Source organism: Populus trichocarpa, chromosome 10, assembly GCF_000002775.5.
Source record: "Populus trichocarpa isolate Nisqually-1 chromosome 10, P.trichocarpa_v4.1, whole genome shotgun sequence".
NCBI lineage: Eukaryota > Viridiplantae > Streptophyta > Magnoliopsida > Malpighiales > Salicaceae > Populus > Populus trichocarpa.
The window spans coordinates 12,804,092-12,829,119 of NC_037294.2; the positions used below are offsets into that span (position 1 = coordinate 12,804,092).

Sequence of the window (25,028 nt, forward strand, 5' to 3'; positions counted from 1 at the left end):
GTCATGTTGGGCCTCATCAGATGATGATATGTTCTGATCAGGTCAAAGCTCAGCGGCTTTGACTGAGCTTGTGAGCAAACTCATTCCTGGATTGAATTTGATTTGATTCAATATCCTCCGATTCAAGATGGAGTAGAGCTCCGTCTACATAAATCAACCACTGAACTTCTAGTAATGACTGCAACCAGACCAATCGACCAAGAAATCTTTTAGTGATTGTCAACCAATTTCTACCATGGGGTCAAAAACTACTCGATCAACTTAAGAAGCTGCTAACTGAAGGCAACTGCAATGGACTATCATAATTCACCTGAATTTACAAAAATCTACTTTCATATTACAAAACTGGGGAAGACCAGTCAAAACTTCCTTGCGAACCCTTAAAATCCAAATCCTATAACCAACCATCAAGTACTGTTACTCTGCATATTGGCTGGGAAAAGAGGGATAAAAAACACTAGTGCAGACGACACCAAAGAGACAACATGTAGTTAAAGCATCCCTTTTTACATGCGTATTTTTCAATACACAATTTATAAAGCATAGATCTTCTCCAGATCAGAGTTGTACTCATCAGGATCTGATATATTTGTTGAGTGCACTGACCAGGAAAACGACTTGCTTCCACTTGCCCTTTTTATGCGCCTCTGGGAGTCCCGGAAAAATCCAAAATGCTGTCGGAAAACAAAGTAGCACATGCTTGCGAGTGTCCCGACAAGAATCGGTGCTCCTGTTAAGGTTATGGTTATAGCCATCCACGAACTTTTCTTTCCCACAACCACAAATGCTATAGATAGAAATGCACCACAAGTGCAAGCACATGCAGCCCACATCAGCTTGTTAACTACAGAGACTACCTGTTTCTGAGCCTGGGTGTCCCAGGCCACCAAAGTGATCTGAACCACGACAACAGCTAAAGATATAAAGAGAGATGTTGCATTTAAGAGGCAGAAAACTTGGAAACCAACACTGTCAGCTATATTAGCTTTCCCTGTTTCAGCTCCATCCTGTATATATTGCCCAGGCAAGTTGAAGATAGCCAAGAAAGCAATCGAGGCAAAAAGAACAGCAACAACAGTGACAGAGTTGGTTGTATTCTGGACAGCTTCTCTATGGAGTTTCCTTAGTTCCTTTGCAATGCCAGAAACTCTTCGGTTGGTTTTTTCATTTTGTATAAGTTGTGAATGCACCTCATGCTTGATATCACTAACTGTCCTCTTAAGTTCCATTGCTTCATCCATTTGACCAACATGCCTAGCATGCTTGGCACCAGCCTCTATGAGAGCTTCCTTGATTTCCAAAGCAGATTCTCCATATTGGAGTTTATCAGCCAAATCCATCGCAGTTTCACGCTCATTATTGATGATGTTGACATTAATAGATGTATAGCTCAGCAAAAGGAATATTATCTGCAAAATAGAGAACACAGTATAAGTATGACGTGGCTGGAAAGAGAAATGACAGGAGAAAACTCCTTGAACAGTAGTACCAATGCTGCCAAAGAAGATCCAGGGAGAAACTAGTAAGCTCATAATCCACCCCATGAATCAACACATCAGATTTGGTCATTAAATAATACATTTGAGGTGAGAATTAATGGAGATGAGACAAGAAAAACAAGAATGACGCATTCTCTTCAACTAGCAATCGACAGATAAAGTACCTGGGGACGAGATTTCCTTGTGGCTATATGCACTGCCGTGTTACCCTTCTTGTCACGCTCATTTAGTATTGAGTGATCAGCAAGTAATATCTCCTCAACGACAGAAGTACTCTGACCCTTTACAGCCATGTGAAGTGCAGTTTGGCCTTTCTTATCTTTGATGCAGACAATTCCAGAATCACGGGCTATAAGAACTTTCACTATATCAAGAAGACCATACCTCGCAGCCGTGTGCAAAGCAGTTTTCCCATTTTTACGCACTATCCTCATTGAACTGACATCAGCATCCAATATGGCATTCACCACATCCAAGTGATTTTTAACAGCAGCTGAATAAAGGGGGCTAGTATTGGAGGAGTCGCATAACTTGCAAAGCTCAGGCCACATGGCCAAAAGTTCCTTCACAATGCCTAAAACCAGTATTCAATACCATAAAGAGTTAAGCAACCTGCCATCAACTTATAAGATTACAAAACACTGGCTGCGAGGCACATTCCTAAGGGTAAACATTCAACGTAGCTATCCTACATGACGAAGCTCAACCTTCATGAACAAAATCTCCCAAGCCTCAACGATTATGCGAAGCAAATGTGCTATTTGACTATGACCAATTTCAATCGGCAGTGATCTATATAACTTAAAAAAAGTAAATAAAGTTGAATTGCTACTTTGACTGACCATGTTTATCAAGTAAGAGCTATATTGTGATAACAGTTGTTTTTAAAATGATTTTTGTTTTGAAAGATATCACAATAATATTTTATTTTAAACAAGATGAAAACACTAAAATGGAACAAAAAAATTTTAAAAATTCAAAATTTTTTAAAATTACTTTTAAAGCGCAAAATCAAGCGGTATCTAAATGAATTTATATTCTGAAGCCCCTCCTCCCTCACACGTGTCTAATCAAGGAAACAAACTATAACCTAGACCTTTCATTTCATAGAAACAACACGATTGTCATGCGTTTTAAAAAATAAATATCACTAAGCTGTTTGAAATTGAAGCACAGACCTCCAATCACACATATACAGTGGACATCAGAGAGAATTCAAAAGAAAAAAAAAAGCCATTTAAACAAAGGCAAAAACTTTACAAATCAAAATCTAGAACAAAACAATATTGCAGCCAACGTAATTTGTGAGCATATCACAGACAAGATGGCAGTAATTAAGCATGCAACTAGAGCAAGTAAAAGAAAACATACCCAAGTGACCCTTCTTAGCAGCAAGATGGAAAGCATCCAAGTCAGACTTCGACCTGATCTTAACAGTTTCAAGATCACACCGCTTTATCAAATAACTAAAAATCTCTTCCAAATTATTATCAGCGGCTATATACAAAGCAGTCTCTCCTGCATCAGTCTGCAAGGACATTAGATCGGAAACATCGGATGGCTGATCCCCCACTATCTGTCTCAAAGAATCAAGGTCGCCCGATCGGACGGCTGAGAAGAATGCCTGGTGGGCTATGAAGCGTAGTGATGACTTTGATGGCTCCATCATCATCATAACAACAACAATATCAATATTAACTCAATTGATATACATAACATATGGGTTTGTTTATTCAACAGAGAGGGGAAAATACAAGCAGCGATGAAGCAACGAGTGTGAAGCTGTCATTCAATTCTCTTTCTAAAAAGTTATCTTTTTGAGGTTTCTTTTCTTAGAGAGAGAGAGAGAGAGAGGGAGCGAGAGAGGACAAGGTGCCAATGATAGTTTTTAGTGGTGGAGGGTGACCTTCTTCTGAGTAGGGTCATGCATTTCTGACTTTGTTTGTTTGGAAATAATTGAGGGAATTATTTTTTAGTCCTTGTATTCTAAATATTCAATGACTTAGTCCTTTTAGTCTTAAAACAAATATAACTTAGTACAAAGAAAATAAACACTAGCTAGTACAAAGAATAAGGGTTGAATTCGACATAAAAAAATTGAAATTAAGTGATGAGTGATGGGGTTGAAACAAGATTTGATATAAAACTTAAATGAAATCTAATAATTAAAGATGAAATTAAAGAAAAAAATCAATTAAAAAAAAATAAAAAAATAACAATTAAAAAAATAAGGATTAAATTGAATATAAAATATTAATGGTAGGACATTTCCATATTTTAATCTACCATTTTTTATTTATTAATATTTATATATGTGAAAGATCAAAATGAAAAAACCCTTTGGAATGAAGCTTTATTTTTGTTGCTTCCTAAAACACTTTCGTAATTTAATTGTGTTTGAAAAATAAAGATATTTAAAAGGCACTTGATAAAAGGCAATATTTTTTTTTACTTATAAGACTAATTAAGTCATTTAACTATAAGAAAAGTCGTAAGTCAAGCTTGTCTCTAATCAACTTGTCAATAATTAATGTGTATTTATAAAAATACTAAATTATCCTTTATTTGCTAAGTTAATGGATGTTTTTATATAGAGCAAAAGTAGAGAAACTCTTGTTCATTTAGTTTCTAAGTAATAAATGGTAGTTTGCTCTTGATAAAAACAACAAACAAAATAAAAAATAAAAAGCTTACTTACAAATGTGAAGAGGGTAAAACTTAATTAATTAAAGTCTACTTGGTACATGATTAAATTGATTTTTAAAAGGACACAAACCTGATTATAAAAGATATACAAATGTGTATCTACAATGTCCAATACTTTCCAACGTGATTATCATGTTTCTTTATAAAGAAGAAGAAGAAGAAGACGAAGACGGCGACGGCGACGGCGACTTGCAAGTGAATTGCAGGGATGACTGCATGAAGATGTCGATTACCCATGTGATTGTCTCTCCGCGATCTTCATATCGGCTCCTCCACGTGCGACGTGTTCCTTAATTAATACCATTAAGGTTAGGGCAAGTTCTTCAACATGCATCCTCACGTTAATTTATGTTCATGGTTTTGTATTATGATGTTTAACAAGAATTCAGAAATATAATATTTAGATGTTTCGTATATAGTTGATTTTAATTTCATCATTTATCCCTCGTACGCTATTTTTTATATAAAATAATCTCAATCTCTCTATGTTTTCTATTTAAAAAATCTTAAATATTGTTGTTTTGTATCTCATTCAGTTTCTCAAGTTTGAGCCATGATAATGAAGATTTTATTTATTTTTCATTACATTTACTAGTCAAAAAATATCTCTGTGCTATACAAGTACAAGTTTCTCCTTGCCTGCGGGGTATTAATTAAGGGCTTTATGTAAGCGATTAATTATTTTTATCTTTTATATATTCCGGTTCAATATTAATATACGTTTGTCCCTTTTATTATTTCTATTAAATTTGATTCCGTATTTTATACCATGATTTTTTATGATGCGTCATAATTAATAGTAAGTGGGATAATTAAGCATATATAAATCGCTATAAATGATAAGTCGAAAGAATTAGCTTGATGGTTAAAGAATTTTAATCTATTTCTCAAGGAAAGTTTATTATTTTTTTTTAATGCATTAAATCAATGTAAAGACAAACTCTTAAAATCATTCTGAGAGAGACTTGGTCTCGATTGAAGAATAATAAATGGTTAAAGGATATCCTTACTAATGAGATCAAGTTCTTTGCCTCCTGCTTAATAATGAAAAGGAAAGGAGACTTGGGAGAGGTCTGCCTAAATCTTGAGCCGCATGCATGCTTCGTAGGTACATTGCAAATGTGGAAGGAAGCTCGTTTCTAAGACTGCATTCTCAAAATTATTGTCATTATGGTTATTTTCCCACTATGATCTATGAGCTTTATGCACCATCATAAAACTAAAAAAAAAAGAAGGCAAATTGCTTCCCCTGTTTCGGAGTTGTTCTCTCCATATTAGTTCTCCAACCATGGACATTAAAAATGAAGAAAACGAAAGAATTAATCATATATTATTTTATCTCAAGAATTCTCATAAGGCATCGCTTAACTGTTGGTTCAAAGAGAGTTGCGACTCACATCATTCAAGAACTAGATTTCTATTTAAGCTAGCTATTTACGAGGAATGTGATTTGCCTTCGTCTATTTTCTTCTATGTTTTTAACAGATATAAAGACCAAATAGAATGGGAAAAAAAAAAACCAAGATTTAGAAGAAGAAGAAGAAGAAGAGAAGAAACAGCACTGGCTATTAGTTACCAATCACAATTATAACTGAACTTTCTCAAACAAGTTTCAGAAAAACTCTCCATTCATTATGGGTATTGTAAGCTATAACATAAATTTACATACGTTCCAGTGACCTTCATCTAGCATCACGAGTATTGAGGCAAGATGTCGAAAATGGATTCAAATCCATCACGCTCAGACATCATAGATCGATCACAGCACAACTATGCTTCCCCTGAGTTTGAGCATAGCTTTATTCAACTTTTCTTTCAATATATGCTGCAGCAAAAAGAATTTACAACACCGTTAGTATGAGCAGGGTTGTCAAGATTTCTCAAAGGCAAGTCAATAATAGAAAGAGAGATCATGAACTAACCTTCTCAAGCATGTCCTCCAAATCTGTCTCCATAAATCTTTCTTGGTAGATGGTTTTTGCTTACCACAATCATCACTCGGAACTTGTTGTAAATTTTGTCAACTAATCGAAATAACTCATCCCTCCAGGAATCCTTGAAATATAGCGTGCTGGAAACTCCTACGAATCCAGTCATAAAACCCACTCCCATACCGCCATAAAACCAAAGAATTTCGAACTCATCTTCTGGTCTTCCCTCATCAGGAGGCAGTGCTACTTCTTGGCAGTCGTCAAGTGGAAACCCGCAAAGTCCACTGTTCCCAGCGTAGATGGATTTGTCATCTAAAGTTTGGAGCTGATTTCCTGATGGAATGCGTCCAGATAACTTGTTGAATGACAAGTTCAAGGCACTTAGGAAATTCAATTGAGAAAGGCTTGTAGGAATTAAGCCAGAAATCTCATTTCTAGACAAATCAAGCGATTGCAACTGTCTCAAATCTCCAATCTTCCAAGGAATTTGCCCCTTAAAATTGTTTCTAGATAAATTCAGGTTTCGTAGCTCCAACAGATTCATAAGCTGATTTGGAATCTCTCCAACAAACCTGTTTCTTGAAAGATCAATGGAAAAGAGAAACGGAAGTGTCTTAGTGTATTTCAGCTGCATTCCCTTCATATAAACCCAAAGGTTCTCCACATATACCACAGACTGAAACCCAAAAATATCATCAAATATCGTAGGACCGTATGGCCATTGTTCTTCCACTGAGAACTCATTTGCAATCATTCCAGTAAAGTTGTGAAAACAGGAGGGAATAGTTCCGGTCATCTCATTGTGTGCCAAGCTCAAAATGCGAAGAGAAGTGAGGTGGCAAAGTTCCTGAGGAATCTCACCTTGAAACCTATTGGAATGAACATCAAGCACTGACAGTGAAGATAGCCCTTCACCTATCCATGGAGGAATAGTACCATTTAGCACATTTTCACTGAGATCAAGAATGTGCAAGTGTTTTAGCTTCTCTAACGACGCAGGCACTTTTCCCTGCAAACTATTGTTTCGCAGGTGTAAAGATCGAAGTTGCTGTAGAGAACCCAGAGAACTTGGAATATGATCATCCAGAATGTTACTAGACAGATCCATCACGCGTAGATGCTGCAACTTGCTCCAGCAATTCGGAATTCCTCCTGAAAACTGATTTTCTGAGAGATCAAGAAATCGTAATCCCCCCATCTTGCATAAAGAAACTGGGATGTTCCCATTTAAGGAATTGCTGGATAGATGGAACAGGGTCAATCGTGGCATCATGTTGCCAATATCTTGGGGGATTTGGCCTCGGAGAAAGTTGTTGGAGACGTCTAATTCAATCACATCTGAAGGAAAAGGAGTTAGAGGACCCTCGAACTTGTTGGAATACAAGTATATGAATCTGGAAGAAGCATCGAAAGATTTTCTCAGCTTCGGCAAGTTTTTTCCAATTTGATTAAGAGACAAGTCCAATAATACAATATTGGAGGAAATGCTTTCAAACCAATCCGGAATTCTATCCGAAATGCTAGTGTTAGACATATCTAATGTTGACAGATTTTTCTGTGTTTGGAGCCATTGTGGAAATTGGGGTCCAACTTTGCAAGAAAACAATGCAAGCTCTCGAATTTGGAAAGGAGGTACCCAAGTGGGACGAAGATCAAGAACTAGTGAGTTAAGGTACAAATACAAGGTAGTCAAGGAGGTGAGCTTTGAAAAGTGACGTTCAGAAACTATGCCACTCAATGAATTGTTATGGATATTCAAAAACTCAAGATTGAAAAGCTGCCCAACGCTTTCCGGAACACTACCATTCAGGTAATTATGGGAGAGGTCTAATAATTTCAAACTTGATAGTCTTCCAATTGATGCTGGGATTGGACCTGAAAAGGCGTTAGAATAAAGATTGAGGTTGACTAGATGCTTATAGCTTCCTAAACTATCTGGAAGACTACCTCTGAGATGATTAGTTTCAAGAACCAAACTCTGTAAACTGTTCTGCAAGCAGCTAGTTGGACTGCCAAAAGGTTGAGAAATCTCACCACTGAATTTGTTGAGAGACAAGTCAAGCTCACGCAAATTGCATAGATTCCTCAAGGTTCTTGGTATTTCACCCTCTAGTTCATTGTGAGAAAGGTCAAGGATTGCAAGTAGATTTAAATTACCTATGTCACTGGACATGGAGCCTCTAAAACCATTCTCCCTTAGATTAAGAGTTTGAATTCTGCTAAAATTAAATAGCCATTGGGGGAAGGAGGAATTGAAGTAGTTGGTGTTGAGATCAAGAACGGTAAGAGATGTAAAATTGGTTTGCAAAAAGAGAGGAATGTGAGGAAGGGAACAAGAGGATAAGTGCAGTTCTACTAGAGAAGGAAGCATGTTTACTGACTCTAACCAGTCGATGGCCTTGGTAAGTTTCAAACCTGAAAGGTCCAAGTGTTTCAAAGAAGGAAGAGTGGATGCCCACTGGAGTGTATCAACTTTCAAGCCATAGTTCCAACTAAGATCAAGGTACTGCAAGTTTGAAAGATTTCCAAGATGGTGGGAAACCTGTCCGTTGAAAGATGCATGAGAAAGGTTTAGGTATTTAAGATTTTTCAGAGAACCTAGAAAAGCTGGAATTTCAGCACCTTGGAAATTGTTGAGGCTCAGGTCTAGATAATCGAGACGTGTCAAGTTAAGTAGAGAATGGTTGATCTCACCTCGCAAGGTAGTTTTGTTTGCAAATGAAACCTGCCGATTTCGTAGATCAAGCTGTACAACATGGCCAGTTCTGTTGCTACAGCTTACTCCCTTCCATGTGCAACAGTCTTCTCCAATCCAAGAAAGCAATTGGCCTGAATCATCTGTGAGGCCTTGCTTGAACTTGAGAAGTGCATCTCTCTCCCTCTTGATACAGCTTAAGTTCGAATCAGCTCCAATTCCATTGAATACAAGATTCACAATCAAAAGAAGCACAAGATTAAAAACAGTAGCAAGCGTTTCCATGCGCACCCAATTCAAGAAAACTGGAATAAATATTTTGACAATATTTTGCTTCTGTGTGCAAAACCCGGTTGCATAAACTTGATGAATAATAGGCTGTTTCCTTATCTCTCTCTCTCTCTCTATATATATATATATATATAGATATTGATATAGATATACATACATAGTTCCTCTCTACTCTTGATCCTTCACCCACTGAACAGGGGAAGACAACTTTTACTTTGCAAGGTCGAGTCATTAATGGGAATTGACACCAAATTCTCAAACGCGTAGATTTTTTTGTATCAATTTCGGGTGAGTCCAAAAGTCACATTCGTGGCGGTCTCGCTGCAAGTCCTAATCAGAAATGCTTTTTGGTTATTTTTAGAATGAGTCCCTCTTGTCTCAGGTTGATTGGAACTTGGTCACTTAAGAATATATCTACAAATGGTCAATACTCCGCACAGACCAAAGACTTCTGATATTCAAAGTCTAATATTAAGACATTTTCCATTTTTTCTACAGCAATACTGATCCAGTTAGCTTTGCGTGCAATGCAAGTTTCCAGGCTTGTTCTGTTTGTGATGACTTGTCTGCATTTCCTTCACCCTTTAGTATATTCACTTCACATTATGGTTACAGAGAAACTCCCATTTGAATTTGGACTTTTTTCTGCATTGACCGTTCAAAGTCGGGAGCAAATCCTAGCAAGTAGTTCCTTCCAATCCAAAGTGAAGATGAATATGGATGGTTTTGGATATGCAAACATGGACTCCAAGATTCTCCAATCCTAACAAAGAAAGAGAACATAAATTAGCGTTGGATTCCATGGTTTGGCCCTTGTTACTTGTTTAGGAGAATTTATGATTTTTTTTTTCTTCAATTGATATTGTAATGATTAAAAGCATGTTTGAGAGTATTATTATGATTGTTTTTCAAAGTGCTATGTATTAAAATAATATTTTTTATTTTTTAAAAATTATTTTTTACATCAGTTTATCAAAATAATTTGAAAACATCAAAAACAAATTTAATTTAAAACAAAAAAAATAATTTTAATTTTAATTTTTTTAAAAAATACTTTTAAAACATAAAAATAAAAAAAACCTGCAACCCAACAAGCCACAAGGCTATTGGTTATATAATGTGAGAGTATATGACTGGAGTCGTAAAATCTGTCCTTCGCATATATTTTCCATTTTCTCTCTGTAGAATATATATATATATATATATATATATATATAACAAGAATAAGAAGCTGAAAGTCATGCTTTTGATTGGTGTTTACATATGAACTAGTTTTATACCCGCATTTCGTTGTGGTGCGGATCCTAAACAATCACACAAATTAAATTAAATTCAATTATTATAGTTGTGCACCACATCAATAAATACAAATACAATCGTTTGATAAATAAATTGTCAAGTGAAAAATCAAATATACCACCTTTGAAGATTGTCTTGGCATTGTCTTCCCTCCAAATGTACATTACAACTTGCTTTATGGAAGTACTAGTTATTTGAAAGTTACAAATGGTTGTGACTTTGGTCCCCTAACTTTTATTCTTTTTGGCAAAAGATAGAATTAGGCAGTAGTACTGGTTCTAATACGCCTAGGCCCTTGCACATATCATAGGCACTCCAATTGGAGAAAGGAGTGGAGAAATGTATGCTCTTTTTTTTTTTTTCCTGCAAATTAAACGTCCCCAATCTTCCAAATTATCAATATATAAATTTAAATTAATTACATGTGTCTGCAAATATAGAGTATCACAAATGGAAGTTCATAAAAAACAAATAACAGTGTTAAAGTGGCAGATCCAATCATCATCAACAACTCAACTACAGCCAGCCAATTTTTAAGGTAAAAATGATTATTTGAAAATTCAAGACTTACATGTGCACGCATATCAAGTGCAAAAATTATATTATATTTGTCACTTACTTTAAAATATGTCTAAGGATGCAGGATTTCGGAATAGTTTTAGAATTTTGATCTAAGTTCCATTAATAGGCGTAGCCCTTCAAATTGATCCAATGCCTTTATTTTTTAAATCCATGGCACTCAATAAGTCACCCAGGAATCATATGGTAAAGAATCGTAGCTTGCATGCTAGTGCTATCACAACCAAAAACATTACCACACTTGGCACAACAATTATGGGCAAGGCTAATTAGCATGATTTACACACATCGCAGAGGTGTTGGTTTCTACACATTATTGATAGTTTCCAACCGCAACTACAAAGAAAGCTTATGTTTAAATAACCATAAGGTTGATTAGAATTGGATGTGAGAGCAAAGTGGGGGAATATTTGCAAAGAGCAAATGTAGGTCTTTCAAATTATCAAGATTTTCTTGACTTTATATGAGAGTGGGTTGTGACAGGTTATTGTTATCATTTGTATATTTCAAAGCAATTGGTCTTGAGGGAACCAAGCATCACTGGATTTCTATCAGAGAATCACCATTACAAATCATGGGAATGACTTGACAAACAATTTATGGCCAATATTAATTCGAAATTGATTTTGTTCAACTAAAAAAAAATACCATTATTTATGGACTTCTTAATTTAAAAGCTTAGACTGCCACCATGTTGAAGGGGCAGAAACAAAGCTGCAATGTGAACGCAAAAAACTAATCTGATGGTATACAACCTTCATAGGCTGAGCAAGGAAAATGACCATCCATTTGCAAAGGGAAAGAAAATAATCCAAAATATTGAGAAAATATTTAAACGTGAAACACATAATTGAGAGAATAGAAACTGAGCACCTTGTCAAGGTATTCTTGCCGTTTCTTGATCGGACCCATGTAATCCTGGTCTTCAACACAAAGAGTTAGAGCCTTGGAATCAGCACCAGGACCATCCCATTGAAGGGGACCTAAATTTCGGTATAGATCTTCCATCTAAAATCTTCCAGCGTTTATTCTCAGCAGCCTACAATTAAGCCATGTAGAAAATTATTATTGCATGCTTCTCTGAGTTCATATGGACTTTATGTAAGTTGTGATCACAATATCTATAAAGTTCCTACTTGGCTAATCCTAATATTTGAATAACATGTAATAGAACATTAAAAAGAACATACTCATATGTTTTGCCTTTCAAATCCACGGTAGCTGGATGTATAAAGGTTTTCCAATTGAAGATGCGCCAGAGCTGGCTCCTTTACTCGGAGTGATAAGGACGATTGGGAAAAAACAAAGTGATCTCAGTAACCAAATTAGCTAACAATAAGCAGGGAAGGTGGCGAAAGCAGAAAAACCAATGTAAAACCTGAGTTTGGAGATAAACAAATTAAAAACATAAACATTTTCCCAAAAAACAGTAGTGATAAAACATCCCAGAACAGTTTTTTTTTCTTGCTTCCAGATTTTCACGGCATTCAATTCAGTTTTTTGAAGTAATTCAACTTGCAATTCCCTTCCCACTTCAACTTATACCATTAATTCCTTAAAAATGTAACTAATCTGACCAAGATTCTCAAGACATTCCACTTTGTACATAAGTTCTTCCCTCTACTTTTCTTTGTCAGTCTTCAGCTTCTTATTATCTTTTAATTAATGGCAATGGCAGCACAACTTTCCTGCTAAAACTGTGTGCTGACTCTGTTTTATCTGTTACTGTTACTGTTTTTGTCCTCACCTGCCTTTGCAACTGTCCAACATGCTTATATATGTTCTTAGCTGTAGCAAGCAACTCATTACTCGTCTACTGATTCCATTTCAATTCCCTTTCTTTATAGACAATCATGGACTTCATCGTTTGAGCTAAACAAGTAAATTATCCTGCAATTTCATCCCCTCATCAACTTTCTTTGGCCTGTCCATAACCTCCTGTTCAAGCTCATCAATTCTCGAGTATCGATTTCTTAACATATCAAGCAGCACATTATTTGCAAAGAAAGCACTGGAAAAAAAAACGCTGTTAAGGAAAAAAGAAAGTCGGGAAAACAAACCCAAACACACCAGAGAAGATAAACAAAAGACAAACTTAACACACAAAGACATTCAAAGAAAGAATCAAAAGTTCCTAACCCTAGAGCATACAGCAACCCTAGAACATACACCTGTGACAGTAAGGAAAAAGGAAAAGGGGAAGAAATTTCAATTAATTGATAAGAGAGATTCACCTTGTTCCAAACCAGTGGGAGATACTGTAAAAGAATCCAGACGGACCAAAAGCCAAAAACACTCAGGAAGACATTGATTTATACCAGTGAATAATACTTGGAATTCCATCAAACACTGTGAAACATAAAAGAAATCTGTAAAGCAAACACGTGCACACAAAAAAAAAGAGCCAAGAATCATTATTACATTAGAATTCCTAAATCAATTCCACATTGAGTGGAGAAGTTATAATTGGTTTAGTCAAATTCGAACCAGAAACTCATTGTTAACTATTTGTTGTTTGGCATAGTTCTTACACATAACAGGAAACAGAGTCATCCACGAACCAAACACAGTGTTGTAATCAAACTAAATATCAAATCAGTATCTACCAACACCCTTGACCATTGAAGATAATCTTCACATATTAAATGCACAATCATCACACAGTTTGTGATCGTGCAACATACAAATGGAAAAACTCGTAAAAAATGACAACTTGAACACATGTCAAAGAAAGGCTGATGATAAGTAACATTGGCAATATTTAAAACCTATAATGCAAGAGTTGCTGCAGATGGCACATTCCCAAGAGAAACAACTCAGCACAAACAAATCCTTCAAAACAGATAGATAAAAGAAATAGAATAGATGAAAAAAAGATATGCTAAAACAAAATAAAAAAGGAAATCAAACAATTCCCTATAAAAGGGTTCAAACCAATTGAAGAATCTGCTAGCCATGGATTTTTTTATGTGTAAGAGAAAGCACTGGAAAAAGAAGAAGAAGAAGGTAACCATAATATTTACATATACATTCATCCAAGCAAGAACGTCAAATGAGAAAGATGAAACCTTCCAAATCAATCAACACAATCACCCATCAATTTATCTCATCAACCTCAACACTGGGTAGCCAAATCCAAAAAAACAAAAAAGGAAAAACCAAAAGCCTGCTAACCCGGCCAACAAAGCTCTGAAAATCCCCCAACGCTGCTATTTTGACACTGAAATTGTGCGCATTCCAGCAATATGGCTGACAAATTGTAATCATAATGTAGAATCTCAAAGAAATACTCCCATCTAATTCAAGCCACGTCTCAAAACCGCCACAAAAAAATCAATCTAGCCTTGAGGACTATTACTACCATACCTACCATGGACAAATCCCAGCAATGATGATGAAGAATCCCACAAAACCCAAGCCTCCCCTTCAATCACAGATTGCCTTTTTCACATAAACCCAAAATTACAAAATGTCATTTTACAGTGAGACACCGAATAGTAAAGAGCGTTTCGTTGTAGTTGTTTTGTTGATGTTGATTATAATAGCCATGGTTTTGATAAAGACTTTCTGGGCGGTGACTTTAGTGCTATGCACCATTTTGCGGGCACGACTACGGGCATTTAAAATTTTAATTAAACGTAAAAAGTTCCGGAAAATTTAAGAAACATGAAAATAAATAGTTTAATAATAACAAAGAATTAAATAAAATGAAGAGGAAAAAAGTGAAAAGAAAAGAAAAGAATGACTAGAAGAAGAAGAAGAAGAAGAAGAAGAAGTTGTGAGGCAAGCCCGGTTCACGTGGGGTCTTCACTTTTATGCCGATGCAAGCATGGGCCTAGTTCATCAGGCCCGGCCTCAGAAAAATTAAAAAAAAAGGAAAAAGGAAAGGATTAAAAAGCGGACCATGTATTGTCCATGACTCCATGTCTTCTTTTCCAACGATTTTAAGTCACGACTCGCTGATTTTTTCACTTCAAGAGTGGATTTGTGATAATTTTTCATATAAAAACACCTCCCGCCATCCCAAAGATCAAAATTCATTTTTTTCACATTTAAACTACAAATCACCAAAACAATTTTGGATTCTATTATCTAAATGAGAGCTCTGATCTCGCTATTTGATCCAAATATTAGCTCTTAAATGCCTACATTCAATTTTTAAACTTATATTCATGTGAGAGAGGATGAAATGGGTTCATTCTCAGTTTTAGTATATTCTTTCATTTTGAACAGTAAAAATAATTTACTCGGTGATTGGAAATGAGACCGGTCCGTTCTCAGTTTTAGCATACTCTTTCATTTTGAATAGTAAAAAAACTACTCAGTTTTAATATTTATTGACTATTTGACCCGTACTTCGCCGCAGGTATAATATTTTTTTTAATAAAAAAATTTAAATATACAACTTTTTTAATATTTTTTTATAAATAATATAAATCAAAACGCTTATACATTCATATAATTAAATAAATCGATAACTAGTTATATTAATAAATGAAGAAAAAATAATTCATGGTAACAAAAGAAGAAACTAGAAAAATTAAGAGATAAAAGTAGATCAAAATATTTGACATCGCAACACAGACTATTTATCCAGTTATGTTTAATGACTTCGTTAATCAAAATCATTTTTTTATTTAATTAAATGACAATAAAAATATACAAACACGTGAAAGTAATTGAATAAATTAAAGGGAAAAAATATCATGTAAGGTTACATATATTATAAATATTATACAAATAAATATTTTTTTAAAAAAATAAAGTTCATTTATGTGAAACATAAAAAAAAATTGTAAATGAATTAAAATAATCTCTTCAAAAATTAAATACATACAAAATAATTAAAAAAAACACCAGTTATTTAAAAGAAACTAAATAAACAAAAGAAAAAACCAAAAGGAAGGTATATTAACTTAAATATAAATTAAAAATTATTTTAAAAAAATATACATTAAAAAAAGGTATCACTTAAAAAAAAAAAAAAAAAAGGTTAGATGTTATCGGATCTAACAAGCCACATTAAGCCCCCAGCCCATTTTGAAATGGCATGTGTGTGGAGTGGACTCCTATTTTTTAACTGATAATGTACTAGCCCTAAATTTTTTTGGAAAAAAAATGAAGTCAAACTATATGTTGTTTACATTTCTCCGGATTTTACCCACTGTGGTGGCTGGAAAATCAAGGATGATGGTTTTTTGACCTAGAAACTCTTTTTTTTTTTTTTACCATAAATACCTTGATAAACTCATCAATAGCTTTAAAAAAGCTTAAAAACTAGCACACAAATCTGAAATCAACTTCAAATAAAAAAATCTTCCCGAACATAGATATAGTTTTTTAAACAATTTGAAGGTGAAAAAACACCTAAGTGGAGCTGCCACATAAAACTCATTGATACTATGATTAATTATTTTTATGGCCTGAATTGATGTTGATGTCAATTTTTATCTTTATCATCAAAATCCAATCACTCTTTCTTTTTTCTCAAATTAGTAATATAATTGACTTTGTTTTGAAATTTTGAAAATAAAAGGGACACAATATTTATAATTTAAAAAGTATGAGGACTACAATGAAAATTTCATCCAAAGTTTGAAAACTCATCCATTTCCTCTGTGTTTTGCACTTTGATCCCTTATTTTTTAATCTGGCTATTTCCTATTAAATTAACCTAAATTGGCCTCTAATTCTGTTCGGTAAGGGCGGAAAAAAAAAGATGTGAAAAAAACACATTGTGAACAATGATTCCATAGAATTCTCAAAAGGCATCGATTAACTGTTGATTCAAAGAGAGTTGCGACTCACATCATTAAAGAACTAGATTTCTATTTAAGCTAGCTATTTACGAGGACTGTGATTTGCCTTTGTCTATTTTCTTCTATATTTTTAACAGATATAAAGACCAAACAGAATGGGGGAAAAAAAAAACAAGAAGAGGAAGAAGAAGAAGAAAAGAAACAGTACTGGCTATTACTTACCAATCACAATTGACTCCAAGTCCCAATTATAACTGAACTTTCTCAAACAAGTTTCAGAAAAACTCTCTATTCATTATGGGTATTGTAAGCTATAACATAAATCTACATGCGTTCCAGTGACATTCATCTAGCATCACGAGTATTGAGGCAAGATGTCGAAAATGGATTCAAATCCATCACGCTCAGACATCATAGATCGATCACAGCACAACTATGCTTCCCCTGAGTTTGAGCATAGCTTTATTCAACTTTTCTTTCAATATATGCTGCAGCAAAAAGAATTTACAACACCGTTAGTATGAGCAGGGTTGTCAAGATTTCTCAAAGGCAAGTCAATATTGACATATAGAAAGAGAGATCAAGAACTTGTTGGGCTATTTCCAGAACTCAAACACACACAATTTACGTGGTTCGGCAACTTGCCTACTCCACGGAGCTACTGGTTTGTATTAATGAAGCTTACAAACAATACAACCAAAGAGGAGGAGAATCTTCTCAACTCAACTCTACACTCAAGCTCTCTCTACTCTTCTCTGTTCTCTCTTCTCTCTGTGTTTTCAATCTCTGCAACTTCTCTGTGTTCTCTCGATCCACATACAAAAAACTTCACAGGGGGGGCACATTAATATACAATTAATGGGAGTGAGGGGGAGTCCTCCACCATGTGCTAAGTGGGAGATTAGGTAATCCCACTTGCACATGGTGGGGCTTGCTTGTCTCCAATAATTAACAGAACTAACCTTCTCAAGCATGTCCTCCAAATCTGTCTCCATAAATCTTTCTTGGTAGATGGTTTTTGCTTACCACAATCATCACTCGGAACTTGTTGTAAATTTTGTCAACTAATCGAAAAAACGCATCCCTCCAGGAATCCTTGAAATATAGCGTGCTGGAAACTCCTACGAATCCAGTCATAAAACCCACTCCCATACCGCCATAAAACCAAAGAATTTCGAACTCATCTTCTGGTCTTCCCTCATCAGGAGGCAGTGCTACTTCTTGGCAGTCGTCAAGTGGAAACCCGCAAAGTCCACTGTTCCCAGCGTAGATGGATTTGTCATCTAAAGTTTGGAGCTGATTTCCTGATGGAATGCGTCCAGATAACTTGTTGAATGACAAGTTCAAGGCACTTAGGAAATTCAATTGAGAAAGGCTTGTAGGAATTAAGCCAGAAATCTCATTTCTAGACAAATCAAGCGATTGCAACTGTCTCAAATCTCCAATCTTCCAAGGAATTTGCCCCTTAAAATTGTTTCTAGATAAATTCAGGTTTCGTAGCTCCAACAGATTCATAAGCTGATTTGGAATCTCTCCAACAAACCTGTTTCTTGAAAGATCAATGGAAAAGAGAAACGGAAGTGTCTTAGTGTATTTCAGCTGCATTCCCTTCATATAAACCCAAAGGTTCTCCACATATACCACAGACTGAAACCCAAAAATATCATCAAATATCGTAGGACCGTATGGCCATTGTTCTTCCACTGAGAACTCATTTGCAATCATTCCAGTAAAGTTGTGAAAACAGGAGGGAATAGTTCCGGTCATCTCATTGTGTGCCAAGCTCAAAATGCGAAGAGAAGTGAGGTGGCAAAGTTCCTGAGGAATCTCACCTTGAAACCTATTGGAATGAACATCAAGCACTGACAGTGAAGATAGCCCTTCACCTATCCATGGAGGAATAGTACCATTTAGCACATTTTCACTGAGATCAAGAATGTGCAAGTGTTTTAGCTTCTCTAACGACGCAGGCACTTTTCCCTGCAAACTATTGTTTCGCAGGTGTAAAGATCGAAGTTGCTGTAGAGAACCCAGAGAACTTGGAATATGATCATCCAGAATGTTACTAGACAGATCCATCACGCGTAGATGCTGCAACTTGCTCCAGCAATTCGGAATTCCTCCTGAAAACTGATTTTCTGAGAGATCAAGAAATCGTAATCCCCCCATCTTGCATAAAGAAACTGGGATGTTCCCATTTAAGGAATTGGTGGATAGATGCAACAGGGTCAATCGTGGCATCATCATGTTGCCAATATCTTGGGGGATTTGGCCTCGGAGAAAGTTGTTGGAGACGTCTAATTCAATCACATCTGAAGGAAAAGGAGTTAGAGGACCCTCGAACTTGTTGGAATACAAGTATATGAATCTGGAAGAAGCATCAAAAGATTTTCTCAGCTGCGGCAAGTTTTTTCCAATTTGATTACGAGACAAGTCCAATAATACAATATTGGTGGAAATGCTTTCAAACCAATCCGGAATGCTATCCGAAATGCTAGTGTTAGACATCTCTAATATTGACAGATTTTTCTGTGTTTGGAGCCATTGTGGAAATTGGGGTCCAACTTTGCAAGAAAACAATGAAAGCTTTCGAATTTGGAAAGGAGGTACCCAAGTGGGACGAAGATCAAGAACTAGTGAGGTAGTGTACAAATACAAGGTAGTCAAGGAGGTGAGCTTTGAAAAGTGACGTTCAGAAACTATGCCACTCAATGAATTGTTATGGATATTCAAAATCTCAAGATTGAAAAGCTGCCCAACGCTTTCCGGAACACTACCATTCAGGTAATTATGGGAGAGGTCTAATAATTTCAAACTTGATAGTCTTCCAATTGATGCTGGGATTGGACCTGAAAAGGCGTTAGAATAAAGATTGAGGTTGACTAGATGCTTATAGCTTCCTAAACTATCTGGAAGACTACCTCTGAGATTATTGGTTTCAAGAACCAAACTCTGTAAACTGTTCTGCAAGCAGCTAGTTGGACTGCCAAAAGGTTGAGAAATCTCACCACTGAATTTGTTGTTAGACAAGTCAAGCTCACGCAAATTGCATAGATTCCTCAAGGTTCTTGGCATTTCACCCTCTAGTTCATTGTGAGAAAGGTCAAGGACTGCAAGTAGATTTAAATTACCTATGTCACTGGACATGGAGCCTCTAAAACCATTCTCCCTTAGATTAAGAGTTTGAATTCTGCTAAAATTAAATAGCCATTGGGGGATGGAGGAATTGAAGTAGTTGGTGTTGAGATCAAGAACGGTAAGAGATGTAAAATTGGTTTGCAAAACGAGAGGAATGTGAGGAAGGGAACAAGAGGATAAGTGCAGTTCTACTAGAGAAGGAAGCATGTTTACTGACTCTAACCAGTCGATGGCCTTGGTAAGTTTCAAACCTGAAAGGTCCAAGTGTTTCAAAGAAGGAAGAGTGGATGCCCACTGGAGTGTATCAACTTTCAAGCCATAGTTCCAACTAAGATCAAGGTACTGCAAGTTTGAAAGATTTCCAAGATGGTGGGAAACCTGTCCGTTGAAAGATGCATGAGAAAGGTTTAGGTATTTAAGATTTTTCAGAGAACCTAGAAAAGCTGGAATTTCAGCACCTTGGAAATTGTTGAGGCTCAGGTCTAGATAATCGAGACGTGTCAAGTTAAGTAGAGAATGGTTGATCTCACCTCGCAAGGTAGTTTTGTTTGCAAATGAAACCTGCCGATTTCGTAGTTCAAGCTGTACAACATGACCAGTTCTGTGGCTACAGCTTACTCCCTTCCATGTGCAACAGTCTTCTCCAACCCAAGAAAGCAATTGGCCTGAATCATCTGTGAGGCCTTGCTTGAACTTGAGAAGCGCCTCTCTCTCCCTCTTGATACAGCTTAAGTTCGAATCGGCTCCAATTCCATTGAATACAAGATTCACAATCAAAAGAAGCACAAGCTTAAAAACAGTAGCAAGCGTTTCCATGCCTGCCCAATTCAAGAAAACTGGAATGAATATTTTGTGAATATTTTGCTTCTGTATGCAAAAACAGATTGCATAAACCTGATGAATAATACGACGAAATTGTACGGTTCAAGGTCAAGTCATTTATGGAAATTGACACCAAATTCTCAAACGCGTAGAATTTTTTCCACCGTGTTTTTAAAGTATTTTTTTATAAATATATTAAAAAATATATTTTTTATTTTTTAAAAATTATTTTTAACATCAACAAATTAAAATAATTTAAAAATATTAATTTAAAATAAAAAAATAAAATTTTTCAAAAAAACTTTTAAAACTAAAAAACAACAATTCACATTCGTGGCGGCATTGTTATCAAACGTTTTGGTTTCTTGAACAAAAGAAAAATTAGTGGTCCAGAAAGCTTTGGCATAAGGTTGTACAAAAACAAAGCATCAATGAAAACAAAAAAAAAAGTATAGAAAGTATCGGTGTCGTCCGGGAAGGGGCAATCAAATATTTTCTTTATTTTATGTTCACAATACAATAAAAGGATTGTGTTTTTTTTTAATTTAGTATAAATTTTTTTATTTAAATATTTCATTTAAAAATAAATTATTTTTAAACTTTATTATTTATAACATATAAAACTTATATCTATATATATTATTTCTTAACTTTTTTATATGAGATATTAAAATTTTAGATTTTTTTTCTTTAATTTTTCCGGGTTTACCTAGTTCAACCCATATAATCTAGAATATGAACCCTTGATTCGATCAATCTCAAGCCGAGATTAATAACTATAACTGCAAGTCCTAATCATAAATGATTTTTTGTTACTTTTAGAATTAGTTCCTCTTGTCTTGTGTGATTGGAATTTGATCTAAAATCACTTAAAACTATGGCTCCGTTTGTTTGCTGGAAAGTATTTTTTTTTTGGAAAATGAATTTCAAAAAAGTAAATTCCGGGAAAATGAATTATTTTTCGATATTTGGTAATGTAATGAAAAATAAGTTGGAAAACACTTTTTACTATTTGGTTATGTCATGGAAAATGAGCTGGAAAATAACTTATTAATGTTTTATTTTTTTCAAGTTTATTAAAATAATAAGAAACAAATCTTACAAATTAAAAAGTTGAATGAGAATGAAATTGAAAAAAATATAATTTTATAAATTATCTCAAATAAAATAAATAATAATCAAAATAATAGAGATCAAATCTAAAAAATAAAAAAATTGAAAGATGAAGAAATTAAAATAATAATAATTAACATTTCATAAATTATTTCAAATAAAATAAGTAACAATCAAAAGAATGAGAATTAAATTTGATAGATAAAAAATTTCAATTAAAAAATGATAAGGGAAAAGCAAAATAAAAATGAGGACCATAGTTAATATAAAAATTAAATTCTAAGGAATGAAATTGAAAAACAAATATTCAAAACAAAATATATATAGCAATTAAAAGTTTGAGGACCAAATTTAATATAATCAGCAAATAATATGATATTTCTAAATTTTTCACAACTTCTTAAAAGTGTTTTCCGTTCAAAATAAAAAGAAAATATTTTCCTGGAAACCAAGCTAAATTTTTCTTTGACTGAAAATTATTTTTCGTTGATCAACTTTTCTAATAACAAACAAATATAAAAAAGTTTAGAAAATAATTTTTCAACCCGACTATATCTATAAATAGTTAATACACGGCACAGACCTAAGACTTGTAATGTTCAAGTCTGATATTAAGACAATTGCCATTTTTTCTACAATAATACTTCTCCACTTAGCTTCGCGTGCAATGCAATTTTCCAAGATTTGTTCTGTTGTGATGACTCGTCTGCATTTCCTTCGCCCTGTTGTATATTCACTTAACATCATGTTTACAGAGAAACTCCCATTTGAATTTGGACTTTTTCTGCATTGATTGTTCAAAGTTGGGAGCAAATCCTAGCAAGTGGTTCCTTCCAATCCAAAGTGAAGACTGTTGAACATGGATGGTTTTGGATATGCAAACATGGACTCCAGATTCTCCGATCCTAACCAAGAAAGAGAGCTTAAATTAGCTTTGGGTTCCATGGTTTGACCCTTGCTGAAATCACATTAAGATTTCTCTCATGAATTCATTTTTATGCAGCCCAAATGATTAATCATTAAATATATAGATAGTCAAAGAATTAGAATGTTATGTTTGTTTTTGTGGTTGTGGTTTGAAAAAAAATTGATTTTTAAAAAATATTTTTTATTGTGGCGTGTTTGATTTAAATAAGTGTTTAATTAAAACTATAATTGAAAATATTTAAAAAAAACAAGTAATAAATGTTTGTTTAAAATTATAGTTGAACTTGTTGTTACATGTTAAATTATTAAAAAGAACAACTAATTTATATATTAATTTAGAAAAAGATAGATGGGATACTGGACGGATGTGAAGGTCGAAATAATTAGGATGTATTCCGAGAAGTATGAAAACAAACATGTATTTTTTTTACTCTTGATGGATCTCAATTAGGAAGATTTATCTCACAAACAAACTCTCTAATGAAGATTGTTTGACAGAAAAAAGTAGTAGATGATAGATTTATGAAAATTGTTTGATAAAGCTATGTTAGATCTGAAAAAAAAAAATGACATGAATGAAAAAAGACACGATGAACAGATGAACAAAAGATGGTAAAGGTGGAGAGGGCAGGGGGATCAAAATTTATTATAGCAAATAATGGGCTGGTTGTCCCTTGAAAAAAAAACCATATAAATGTAATTTGGGAAGTATAAAAAACAATGGGTATTTTTGAAATTAAAAGTTGTTGGTGGAGTTGTAAACACAATAAATTATAGGTCCCATAAATTTTAAATTGTGTTTCAAGTTTAACCAACAATATTAAATTGTGATATGTCTTAAAAGTAAATATAATCACAAAAACAAACATACTCATTCATTTCCTGGATCTATGATTCAAGTTAAAATATATAATACTTGTTACTTGTTTAAGAGAGTTTAAGATTTTTTAAAAAAATATAAAAATGATTATTGGATTATTTGTCATAATCTATAAATATATATGAACACAAGGTAAAACATTGAAGTCAAACAAGTTAAAGCCATGAGATTCAACAATCCAATAACACTTTGTTCATTCACAGTACAAATTGCTCATGCTCCTCTCTAGCACACTTTCCTTCTCCTTGTATATTTTATTTTTTTGCACATTATTACTTTTTTTACATGTTATTTTTTCTTTTTATATTTATTAATTCAAGTATCGGAGGACCCTTTATTCCTTTATTTCTATTGGGAATTTGTTTTTACAGGATCACAGACAAAGCCTACTTCTTAGCCCACAAACTTCAACACAGGATGTAATCATAGAATGCCTGATTCAATCCTGAAGTTCTTGGAACTTCATCAACCAGGAACTCTAAATTATACATCTTATATTTTTTTTAATCTTTCTTTTAACATTTAGGAGACGATGCCAAACATTTTCTGCAGCGAGATAAAAATATTAGCTTTCAGAGAGATCGGTCATTCCCGTGAAGATTAGCAATTTGTTTTAGGTGACTTAATTTAAATCTAACACAACATGTGCAATGCAACCCATTTATGATTTAAAGGGTCTGGCTTGTTTGTTAGAATATTTGACCGGAAAAATTGGATATATCAGGTCAGAGAAATCCTCGCCAACGTGACAGCACTAAGTAGCAGTATGAATTAGTATCAGAAAACACATTCTTAGAAAAAAAAAATATAAATTCAATAGTAATAATTAGGATAGATTACAACTACGTACCATTTACGATTTTACATTAGAGTTATTAATCGATATAGTTGGTAAATAAATTATATCAAATCTAATTTTTAATATTTTATAAACTATAAATCCGATTTATTCAATATTGTTGAATTGAACTAAGTTAGATATATCAAGCTATACTATATTTTCTTATGAATATTACAGATATTCATCGATTGAATATATATTAATGATTTTCATAGGTTTGTAGGTTTAATTTTAGTTATATGATAAAAAAAAATCTATACAAACAATAAAATAAAAATATAAAATAAAAATAAATTCATAAATTATTAAATATAAAAATGCAAATATATTATATTAGATTGATTAGGTTTTATAAATCTCAATTCACCTTAAATATACAATATTTTAGATTTTTTTAACCGATTATCATGTATAATATACACATTTTAACAGGTTAAGTAAAATAAAATAATATAAATATTACATATTTAGCCGCTTTTTTTAACACTCTTATTTTACATTACATGCATAAAGGCATGAGACGAGACAGCTTTTTATGAGATGGCATG

General features: G+C 34.0%; 2 protein-coding genes and 1 non-coding gene across 3 annotated transcripts; all 3 read right to left on the reverse strand.

Moving 5' to 3' along the window:
• Nucleotides 1-277: 277 nt before the first annotated feature.
• On the reverse strand, nucleotides 278-3,392 carry LOC7462675 (ankyrin repeat-containing protein At2g01680). The gene is made up of 3 exons (XM_002315821.4): nucleotides 2,871-3,392; nucleotides 1,664-2,073; nucleotides 278-1,409 (listed from the first exon to the last, which is right to left on the reverse strand). The coding sequence occupies exons 1-3, from the start codon at nucleotides 3,172-3,174 to the stop codon at nucleotides 534-536; spliced, it is 1,590 nt and encodes a 529-aa protein (XP_002315857.3). The 5' UTR covers nucleotides 3,175-3,392; the 3' UTR covers nucleotides 278-533.
• Nucleotides 3,393-5,746: 2,354 nt separating this feature from the next.
• On the reverse strand, nucleotides 5,747-20,808 carry LOC7459754 (receptor-like protein EIX2). The gene is made up of 3 exons (XM_052456382.1): nucleotides 19,609-20,808; nucleotides 6,128-8,011; nucleotides 5,747-6,030 (listed from the first exon to the last, which is right to left on the reverse strand). Exons 1-2 carry the CDS (start codon nucleotides 20,711-20,713, stop codon nucleotides 6,132-6,134), a joined length of 2,985 nt encoding a protein of 994 aa, XP_052312342.1. The 5' UTR covers nucleotides 20,714-20,808; the 3' UTR covers nucleotides 5,747-6,030; nucleotides 6,128-6,131.
• LOC7459806 (uncharacterized) lies at nucleotides 10,444-14,801 on the reverse strand. The gene is made up of 3 exons (XR_002984423.2): nucleotides 12,191-14,801; nucleotides 11,874-12,039; nucleotides 10,444-10,784 (listed from the first exon to the last, which is right to left on the reverse strand). It is a non-coding gene; the product is annotated as an uncharacterized LOC7459806 (transcript).
• Nucleotides 20,809-25,028: the final 4,220 nt, after the last annotated feature.